The sequence below is a fragment of the Aplidium turbinatum genome, chromosome 3 (genome assembly GCF_918807975.1).
Source record: "Aplidium turbinatum chromosome 3, kaAplTurb1.1, whole genome shotgun sequence".
Classification (NCBI taxonomy): domain Eukaryota; kingdom Metazoa; phylum Chordata; class Ascidiacea; order Aplousobranchia; family Polyclinidae; genus Aplidium; species Aplidium turbinatum.
The window spans coordinates 34,133,648-34,144,663 of record NC_137474.1 but is presented as its reverse complement, the minus strand read 5'-3'; the positions used below and the strand labels follow the sequence as shown (position 1 = coordinate 34,144,663).

At 35.8% G+C, this 11,016-nt stretch overlaps 2 protein-coding genes across 2 annotated transcripts; both read left to right on the top strand.

Moving 5' to 3' along the window:
* The first annotated feature begins 902 nt into the window (after window positions 1–902).
* Window positions 903–2,280, top strand: LOC145766747 (interleukin-17A-like). The gene is made up of 3 exons (XM_082578453.1): window positions 903–1,003; window positions 1,537–1,776; window positions 2,079–2,280. The coding sequence occupies exons 1-3, from the start codon at window positions 903–905 to the stop codon at window positions 2,278–2,280; spliced, it is 543 nt and encodes a 180-aa protein (XP_082434579.1).
* A 6,534-nt stretch (window positions 2,281–8,814) lies between these two features.
* LOC145766746 (interleukin-17C-like) lies at window positions 8,815–10,002 on the top strand. Its single transcript, XM_082578452.1, has 3 exons — window positions 8,815–8,915; window positions 9,265–9,504; window positions 9,801–10,002. The coding sequence occupies exons 1-3, from the start codon at window positions 8,815–8,817 to the stop codon at window positions 10,000–10,002; spliced, it is 543 nt and encodes a 180-aa protein (XP_082434578.1).
* Window positions 10,003–11,016: the final 1,014 nt, after the last annotated feature.

Sequence of the window (11,016 nt, the reverse complement as noted above, 5' to 3'; positions counted from 1 at the left end):
GCCGGCAATCCTTGATAATGTGGGCTGCCGTCTGCATTTCACCACACTCACAAGCAGCACTCTCTGCCAAGCCCCAGCGCGACATGTTTGCACCATAGCGTCCAACACAAGTGAGCAAACGGTTACGCCTTGATGAGGCAAATCTAGAGAGGCCATGGCCCAGCTGGTTCTCGGGCGGGGATCTGAATACTTGGCGAAGTGGGGATGTGCTGCTTGACCATTGTTCACACCATGCCGCGTGGCACCACTGTTTGCTAGGGCTTCCACCAAAAGATACTTCATATGTGACTTCCGAGTTCGACTAATATGCAAAAGTCACTTCCTATTGTAACAACAAGACAATCTTTATTGCTTTTACATAAAAACATATTAGACTTGACTTGCTTGACTTGCAAAAATATGTAGTCTTTACTTTGTTACAAAGTAACTTTTGACAAGAATTATGTCAAAATTGAATGAATCCAAACAAAACTTCTGAACATTGAACCAAATTCGAATTCAGTAGCTAAAGTTTATTTCTGTTAGTAAATTCAAAGCAAGCAGAAGCAGCCAGTGATGGCGCACAACAACAGGTGCGAAACTGAAATCAATGCAGAGGCACAAACGAATGTCCAGAGGTATTTCCCCTGGGACGAGATCGAACGGAAATTGTCGCCATTTTTTCTGTCTGACGAATTTCGCACTGAATCTAAGATTTGCATTGAGGATATATAAGCAAAGCTGTTTAGCTATCGCCATAATTCGAAATACGCATCTCAAGTCCACAGTGACAAAACAAGCAAAGAGACATATCTTGTTAAACTAAAAGAGTTAACTGTGCTCACAACTTATTATACCAAACCTAAAGAAAAACTGCTTCAATGGAATTTGCCAAAAACTGTCTTTTCTTTTTCTCTGTATTTATGTTGATTTTGGCTTACTCGTGCACAGAAGGCAGAGTTCATCGTTACAGAAGAGACATCGAGCGTCAATATGAATGTACTGACTTGAAAATAACAAACAGGTATGTAAAGTTGTTTTACATTGAATTTAAGTACGTAGCCAGACTGGCTAAAAATTAATAATATACTGTAATTTAAAATAGCTTATAGCATGATATGAGTAATTTACATTTTGTGGCAAGATTCTTTGGTAAACTTGTGCCTCGTTTTGTCATTGCATTTTAGATTTAGTACAATTTTGGTAAAGAGGTCACTTTCTTCAATCACAGACATCTTTCTTACTTGATAAGGGCTAACGTGTATATAGCCGAAAACGTTTGTAGCTTATAGTTTATGTTCAATTTTAATGGATTATGTTAAATGCTGTGTGGTTGCTTGGTTGCATAATGTATATATCTGTGGTTTTTAGATTTACAAAACAAAAATTTAAAAAAAAATCATTATTTTGTGTTTCGTAAATCTAATTTTATTACATCTTAATATTATTCTATCTACAGTGAAATGTTAGCATTCATAAGGTCAGATTTTCAGAGCATGACCCTAATCGCTTCTTTATACTTTAAACGAATCAACATTAATGTGTATTTTTTCACAGGACTGAGTGTGAAATGATTATGTCCAACCCTGTGCTCCAAAGTTCATATCAAAAACTTCAACAAGCACTCCTCCGAGACATAAAACAAGCAAAACTTGCTGATCTATTTCCAAGTTACAGAAGAAAACGATCTCTTACCTCGTGTCCTGAGATGAATGCAGAATACCTTCGTACCCATACACAAGAGGGATCTCGCAGTCTGTCTCCATATGTGCAAGAACTTCAGCATGACAGATTCCGGTAAGAACACAGTGTGCCCATTTCATTTCTAAAAATTCCAGTAAATAAGTATACATGCGTTGCTTGGTGATTAATTGGTAAGTAGCTAACTAAATATTCCAACGTGCTTCATCACAATTGTGAACAGCTCTTTGAGGAAGCGATACACTATTATTAGTTAATATACTTTAGTATTTTTTTTCTAAGCTTTTGTGCAACTTACAGTTGAATGTAAACTTACTATGGAATTAATTTTATGTGGTTGATGTATTGCATTGGATTTGCACCAATTGCAATAGTTTAAACCTAATTTTTTGTTGTAGAATCCCAGAGTACATCTTCCAGTCTCGATGCCTCTGCAGCGGTTGCATCTCTCCAGAAGATGGCATAGAAGACTCTTCTTACGAATCAGTTCCTTTGAATGTGAAAATCAATGTCTTGAGATCCTATAATGGAGGACCGCTCAAGTTGGATAAGGAAGTGGTTACGGTTGGATGCACTTGCGTGGTTCCTCGTGTTATCTAAAGTTTTAAGTGGTCTATGAGAAAAATTTAAAAACATTATTTGTGACAAAGCGCTAAAAATTATATTATATCTTGTACTGATCGATTTGCACTGTTTTTTTATATATTGATTTAATGTAAGCAAGCAGAAAATGTTAATGTTTCACTTATTGCAATTCGCTCATATTGTTTGATTTATACCTTGTTGACAACAAAACGATACAGTTTTTCTTTAATATCTTTCTGTCAAAATGTGCTTTTAATGATTTTTTATAAAATATACTTCCATAGTTTTTTTGCATAAATTATATCGTCCTTTATTAATTATGGTGCTTTTTTTAAACCATTTTCAATCCAAACAGTTTTACTAAACTGCACTTTGAACATTACCATCATATTATTTATAAAGTTATGTTTTTACTAAATTTTGAAATTGCTATTATATCCATCCACTGTTTCGTCTGTTATTTTTGCCTCCTACTAATAAAACATTCAAAGGTTTTAGCCTATGTATGATTATATGCAAAGCACACGTAGCCGGCACTGTTTGTTAAAGGATGTTTATTTATAGTCTTGTGCAACATAATCTGATGTACTTTCAACGTATGTTTGTTTAGTGTAAAACTTGTGTATACTTCCAATGCCAGCGTGGAACTACTGTGATTTTATTTGCATCAATACAGTAAATTCTACTTGATCATTCGTCGTCTTGCAAATAGCTATGTTTATTTGAAGAGATCCAAAGATCTTCCCCCAGTCAGTGCTCAACAATTAAACTTAGGTCGATCGACACCAAATAAATTGGCAACGGTATTATAAAATTAATCTGATCAAACTATTTGCATATAAACTTATTGCACTTTTCACAGACGCCAGTAAAAAGAAACGATACAATGAGTTACGCCCACGCTGATTTTTAGTGTACAATGTTCAATGAAATATAATCTTGCAAGAAGTTAGATTAATTACGTCTATGATAAAAACTTCATCAGTTATAATATTATCACTCCTCATTGATGGCAGATAAAATATAAAAGAAAAGGGGAAAAATGAAAATGCAGTCACTGCTCATCAAAGCCAAGGCTTATTATGCAAGCTCAATCATACGTCATGAGTGGGATTTTTTGCTTAGTCGGCACGAGATCGATCAAATTGGAAATGCACTGTAGGCTACATCGAGAGCTGTGTAAGCTATAATACCTATACTCCTACAGATAGGGGAAGAGAACTGCTTGGTTTATATGAATGTGTAATTAGCAATCGCAATCGAAGGAGCACTAACACGATTGGTTGAGCAAAACATGACAAACATTTTTGTGCTTGACATGTGGCCAAAAACTTGATGTAGCATACGTCCCCATGTTTTGATTTGCGAAACAGAATTATTGAGTCAGCATTGATCGTAAGCTGAGTAAGTTTGCCATAAAACTTGATGGAACGTTCTGTTCAAGCAAGTCAGACCAACCATACGGAAATGACGTGACATGAGATATCAGATAAAAATTTATGATGAATTCTATATTTTCTGAGGTTAGATAAACGTTATTAACAATTCGCCATGATAGTTCACCAGGTTAAAACCGGGAAAGTCTAAAGAAGGGGTTACAAAAGCTTGCAATGATTGCCTTATTCTCACGACACTAGAAGGTGGTAGTTGGTACCGCTTTAAACATGCTGTTCTTTTTAAAATTGCAGAAAGTTTTGTAGTGCAGCTGATATAGTCAGTTACAGATGACAGTTAACAAATGTTATGAAGAGCATATTTAAAGAATACTTGTTTGGAAAATACAATTGAAAAGTTACCAGTAAGGTGCTTATTTTTACAAAACCTTTTCAGTAGGCTAGGTATGAAGCAAGTATACGCGTAGTTGAATTAACAAGTATGGTAGGTTAATTGTGGTGAGCATGTTGTGAATATCCATGCCTGATGCTAATAGCGCAATGCAGGTTATCATGACAAGCGTTATTAAATTACTATCGGTGCTAATTATCATGTTACGATAAATAGAGATATTTACGATAAACACAAGCCCTTCTATTGTCAAACGTAATAAAAGTCTTCGTAGCTTCTTTAAGTATCCCTTGTTAAAACCGGAAGGGACGTGTTGACGAAAAAATCACACAGTAAAATCAGTAGCCAAACACCAATGGGTACTGATCCTTTTCTTCTAAAAATAATAATGTTTTCACAAAATTAGATATTTTCATGTTTATACTTAGCAGTAGCGTAGCCAGGAATTGTAAAAGGGGGGGGGGGGGGTTTGACGGCCGACGGGCGAAGCCCGACGGCGTTTTCGCCAAAGGCGACACCCAGCGGCGGAGGTTCTGGGGGGCCACCCCCAGAAAATTTTAAAAAATTACTTTGAATTTGGTGTATTCTGAGAGGATTTTCAACAAAAATGTGGGTATAAATATTCCTGTAATATGGTGCTGTCCGGTGGCATGGCAAAAGGATAAGATCATGTTTCCTTGGGCAATTTTCAGAAATACTGTAAAGTTAAGTTTCTATGTTTTCTTGTTGCTAATTCTTAGCTGAGTTATTTGAGTGTTTGATATTGGCAAAACTCGCTCTTTTAATGCAGTTTTGTTTAAAATTAGACAAACTTTGTTTTAGAGACATAGAGACTGAAAGCATCATTCTCAATATCATGACGTCACATGCGTGCCAAAGGGGGGGGGGTTGTAACCCCCAAAACTCTCCCCCCTTGGCTACGCCACTGATACTTAGCATCCGTGCATGAATGTGAAAATATCTAATTTTGTGAAAAATATACTTACCATTTCACAAAATTAGATATTTTCATGTTTACACTTAGCATCCGTGACCGGACGTTGTGGAATAACATTTAACGGAGATTATGTTAACCGCTGGAGCTAGGTGATTGTAAACTTTTTTTTGAGTAAATTTTGATGTAGGCTACTTTTCGTTATATTAGATACTTTCATGAATAACTTTTTCTTAAGAGTGGAAATGTTTAAAGAAATTACTTGTGCTTACTTTAGAGCAGTGGTTCTTACGTTTTTTTTGACACGCCTCCCTTTAACAATCATTAAGAGTGAGCCTTCCGTGACAGCACCGAGTTTTGAACACGGGTCAGTGAAGTGAGGCACCACTCCACTGACCGCTACGTCACTCAATACAGGCTTTGCGCCTCCCGGTCTCGAAGAACTGTAACACGACAACAAAAGCTTCGTCTGCACAAAGCCTCTCCGCGATTTCCAGTTCTTGAATAAAATAAAGGGCAAAAAATAATTCCCCTGTGAAGAACCACTGCTTGGAGTAATTTCAGGCATACAAAATATCATAAATTATCAGCTTTGTTTCTTCTGTTAACATTCGATATATTGCTTCTGGTAGAACTAGACGTTGGCATTATTTTTGATAAAATCATTTAAACATACTTAAAATGTCACCAATGTGTTTTCTTGCGTCCAACAGCGGAGTATAGCCTACTATATCGAGTAATAATAGCAAATTTCGTATATCATCAGTCAATGATGGTGGAAAACTAGACGTTATTTCTGAATCAAACTTAGTTAATGTGAAACGGTATAAAAGAAATTATTATGTTATTTTTCACCAAGTCTAGCCTATTGTTGTAAAGTGATATTACGAGGGATGCTTGATAAACTGTTCAGTTTTAAGAGTTCGTTTGAAGTGCACTGGATCTCATATTGAAAGTAGGCAGCTTAACAAAAGTTGGCAACAAGAAATGGATGCTGAAGTGAAACATGAAAAATAAGTTGAGTCATTTAAAAATTCCAAGAAAACGAGGTTGCTTTCGACAAACAAAACAATGTTAAAGATTTTATTATATAATCAAAACTTTCATTCCCAAAGCCCAATTTGTTGTGGCTCAAAACTTTGCTTGAAGTTAGAAATAGTTTTCACTATTTATATATGAAGCAATAGGACCAGCAACCTTTGTAAAATTTCGTTGATTCACTAAAACCGAAAATTACTCATCTACGTATCCACAAAGCAACGTTGTACTTCCGCACTGGTCACTCAGCTAATCATGTCTTATTTTTGCTCAATTACTATTTAAATTTACATCTAAACGCATGATTTTAAAATAAACATGCGTAAAATACCAACGTGTAGTGTCACTTGCGTTGCAAGGTTTATACGTAAAATTATTTTTTTGCCTTACGCAAGTGACGTTATTGTACGTCAACTTGTATCCACCACATTGAACGGTCGAGCATTTGTTTTTTTGCGATATTTTCCGCAACTGTACATATATTTGGCTGATATTACAGCTAATTTTAGAGTTAGGTATAAACTACGTGCTCCATAAAGATAATCGCTTTGCACCAAAAACCACCGAAAAAGTCGTAGGCTAAATAAACCTGAGACGCGTATTTGAGATCTTTGCAATACAGCACAAGCCTATGCCTACAATTGATATTATTCAAACCAGAAACATATTTTGGATATGAACTGATGATATGATATATTTGGACTGATGAGATTTTGTAGATTGAAAAAAACATTGTTGCAATCAATATGTGCTGAAGAAATCAGCCACAGAAATAAACATAACGCGATTAGCTAATTTAGCGCCTACGCTGGTTTATCCCAGTAGAAAATGCTTAGGCCCTATACGGGATTCTAATCTTTCAAGAAATTAGGTGAAGTTGCGTTTGTAATGAAACTACATCAAGCATGTCATCACGCATCACTTATAGAACATCTAACTTAAACATAAGGAAAGTATGCGAGCAGTCACGACGCTTCAAAGGCACGATTATGCTGGTTTAGTATGACGTCACGACTGGTATATTTTCTTACATGACACTGAGCAACAGATTTGACGTTTTTATGAATACGTAATTAGCAATCGCAATCGAAGCTAGGCTAACGCAATTGGATGAGCAAATCAAAACATGACAAACGTTTTGTAATAATTTTTGATAAATCGTGAACGCAAGCAACTGAAGTTCGTCCTTTGCTTACGATCAACGTTGACTCAATAATTCTGTTTCGGGAATCAAAACATAGCAACATCATGGTGTGGTCACATACCAACTACAAAGAAAGATTAAATTTATTAATTAAAATTGAGATTACAATCTTATTACATTTATTTTCTGCAATTTATTTCTGCACAGCAAGACCAATAGATGGCAGACCGGTAAGCGAGGTTGAGGTTGATGGTGGCAAACTTGACGTGGTATCTGACTTTTGCTACCTTGGTGATACCATGTCTTCTGGAGGGGGTTGTGAGCATGCAGCTATAACTCGGTGAAAGTCAGCCTGGAAAATGTTTAGAGAACTCCTCCCTATCCTCACAAGCAAGCAACTTCCTGCTGCAACCAGAGGACAAGTTTACTCCAGTTGTGTGAGGAGTGTCATGCTCTATGGCTCTGAAACGTGGGCTACTTTAGCAAGCACCGTCAAGCACCTACAACCTAATGACAGAGCGATGGTAAGATGGACCTGCCTAGTCAAACCTGAAGACAACATCCAGTTTGAGACTCGGCTATCAAAGCTCAAACTAAAAGACATCAGTGAAGTCCTCCAATTAGGCAGACTGAGATGGTTTGGTCACGTTGAGCGCAGCTCAAGCTGGGTCTCACAGGTTAGATGAGTCAACACCGCAGCACAGCGGGGTCAAGGTAGACCAAAACTTTCTTGGGAAGAGCTTGTAAAACGTGACCTTGTATCCCTGAACATGGACTCTGCCAACCCAATAAATCGCGAGGTGTGGAGGGGAAGACTTCGTTCACGACAGACAGACAGGCCACACCCTCGACATGAGGATTAATTCATGGCCTGTATAATCAAAATTGGTTGATGATGATGATGATGATGATTCTTTGCATAGTTTGAAGTGTGATAAACTTTATAACCAAATGTGAAAATAATATAATAATGATAATGTCATATTGTTGCACAACAAAAAAACTTGCTAAAAATGGCTGTGTGCAAAGAAAATGTAAAATTCCAATAGTTTATAAAAAAATACTTCATTCGTGACTTCCGGCTCTTTTGTAAACACTTTCTAAAAACAGGACGGTCTTTATTGTCATTATATGAAACGCATTAACTTGCAAAACATGGAGTCTTTTGTATGTTTTAAGAAGTAACTTTTGACAAGAATTATGTCAAATCGAATAAATCCAAGCAATATTTGTAAACATTCAACCAAATTCGAATTCAGTAGCCTAAGCTTTTATCTGAACAATTTATAGCACGCAGAAGCAGCCAGTGATGGCGCACAAGAACAAACGCGAAACCGAAATCAATGCAGAGGCATAAACGAATGTCCAGCGGTATTTCCCCTGGGACGAGATCGAACGAAAATTCTCGCCATTTTTTCTGTCTGACGAATTTCGCACTGAATCTAGGATCTGCATTGAGGATATATAAGCAAATTTGTTTAGCTATTGCCATAATTCGAAATACGCATCTCAAGTCAACAGTAACAAAACAAGCAACGAGACATATCTTGTTAATATTAACTCTGCTCACAACTTATTATACCAAACCTAAAGAAAAGCTGCTTAAATGGAATTCGCCAAAAACTGTCTTTTCTTTTTCTCTGTATTTATGTTGATTTTGGCTTACTCGTGCACAGAAGGCGGAGTTCATCGTTACAGAAGAGACATCGAGCGTCAATATGAATGTACTGACTTGAAAATAACAAACAGGTATGTAAAGTTGTTTTATATTGAACTTTAAATACGTAGCCAGACTGGCTAAAAATGAATAAGTGATTTAAATTAGCTTATAACATGTGATGAGTAATTTACATTTCGTGACAAGATCCTTTGGTAAACTTGTGTCTCGTTTTATGATTGCACTTTACATTTACAAAACAAAAATTTTGAAAAAGAAAATCATTATTTTGTGTTTTCCGTAAATCTAATTTTATGATATCTCATTATTATTTTATATGCAGTGAAATGTTAACATTCATGAAGTCAGATTTTCTGAACATGACCCAGATTGCTTCTTTATGTTTCAAACGAATCATCACTAATGTGAATTTTTTCACAGGACTGAGTGTGAAATGATTATATCCAGCCCTGTGCTCCAAAGTTCATATCAAAAACTCCAACAAGCACTCCTCCGAGACATAAAAGAAGCAAAACTTGCTGGTCGATTTTCAAGTTACAGAAGAAAGCGATCTCTTACCTCGTGTCCTGAGATGAATGCAGAATACCTTCGTACCCATACACAAGAGGGATCTCGTAGTCTGTCCCCATATGTGCAAGAACTTCAGCATGACAGATTCCGGTAAGAACACAGTGTGCCCATTTCAATTCTGAAATATCTAGTAAATAAGTATACACGTGATGCTTGGTGTTGGTAAGCAGCCAACAAAATATTTCAACGTGCTTAATCACAATTGCGTACAGCTCGTTGAGTAAGCAATGCACTATTTTTAGTCACTCTATCTTAGTAATTTTTTCTAATTTTTTATGCAACTTACAGTTGAATGTAAACTTGCTGTGAAATTAATTTTATGTGGTTGATGTGTTGCATTGGATTTGTACCAATTGCAATGGTTTGAGATTTGTTTTTTGTTCTAGAATCCCAGAGTACATCTTCCAGTCTCGATGCCTCTGCAGCGGTTGCATCTCACCAGAAGATGGTATAGAAGACTCTTCTTACGAATCAGTTCCTTTGATTGTGAAAATCAATGTCTTGAGATCCTATAATGGAGGACCGCTCAAGTTGGATAAGGAAGTGGTTACGGTTGGATGCACTTGCGTGGTTCCCCGTGTTATCTAAAGTTTTAAGTGGTCTATGAGAATATTTTAAAAACTTTTTTATGACAAAGCGTTAAAATTTAAATTATATCTTATAATGGTTGGTTTTTATTTTTTATACAATATATTAAAGTAATGTAGGCAAGTAGAAAATGTTGATGTTTCACTTATTGCAATTCGAGCATATTGTTTGATTTATACCTTGTTGACACCAAAACGATCCAGTTTTTGTAAATATATTTCTTTCAAAAAGTGCTATTATTAGTTTTGTATGAATCACAATTTTTATACTTTTTTACATAAATTATATCGTCCTTAATTTATTCCGGTGCTTTTTTAGACCATTTTCAATCCGAACATTTTTACTAAACTGCACTTTGAACATTCCAATCATGTTATTGATGACGTCATGTTTTACATAATTTTGAGGTTACTATTATCGTCATCCACTGTTCTGTGTATTATTTTTGTTTTCTAATGCAAAGCGCACGTAGCATTGTTTGTTAAAGGATGTTTATTTATACAGTAGTTTTTTTGCAACATTATCTGATGTATTTTCGACGTATGTTTGTTTAGTTTGAAACTTATCAATAAATCTGGTACTCCCAATGTCAACGTGGAATTACTGTAATTTGAATTCTATTTGATCAATCTTTGTCTTGCAAATAGCTATAAACTTGAAGATGTTAAACTTGATCACGTTGCTCGGCTTCGTATGCCTATGGTTCAACAAGACAAACTCTCTACCGAAGCTCTAAATAGCTATGTTTATGTTAAAACAGCCAAAGATATTCTGCCAGTCAGTGCTCAACAATTGAACTTTGTTCACTCTACAGTTCTACACTAAATAAATTGGCAACGATAATTATAAAATCATTCTGATCAAACTCTTTGCATATAAACTTATTGCAATTTTCACAAACGCCTTAAAATGAGACAATACAATGAGTTACGCCAACGCTGGTTATTTAGTGTACAATGGAAAATGTTCAAGTGAATCTAGTCTTGCAAGAAGTTAGACGAAGTTACGTTTATG

Coding starts and splice junctions, on each gene's coding strand:
- LOC145766746 (XM_082578452.1), top strand. CDS start 8,815: ATGTTGATTTTGGCTTACTCGTGCACAGAAGGCGGAGTTCATCGTTAC. Junction 8,916..9,264: donor GACTTGAAAATAACAAACAG/GTATGTAAAGTT, acceptor ATTTTTTCACAG/GACTGAGTGTGAAATGATTA. Junction 9,505..9,800: donor CTTCAGCATGACAGATTCCG/GTAAGAACACAG, acceptor TTTTTGTTCTAG/AATCCCAGAGTACATCTTCC.
- LOC145766747 (XM_082578453.1), top strand. CDS start 903: ATGTTGATTTTGGCTTACTCGTGCACAGAAGGCAGAGTTCATCGTTAC. Junction 1,004..1,536: donor GACTTGAAAATAACAAACAG/GTATGTAAAGTT, acceptor ATTTTTTCACAG/GACTGAGTGTGAAATGATTA. Junction 1,777..2,078: donor CTTCAGCATGACAGATTCCG/GTAAGAACACAG, acceptor TTTTTGTTGTAG/AATCCCAGAGTACATCTTCC.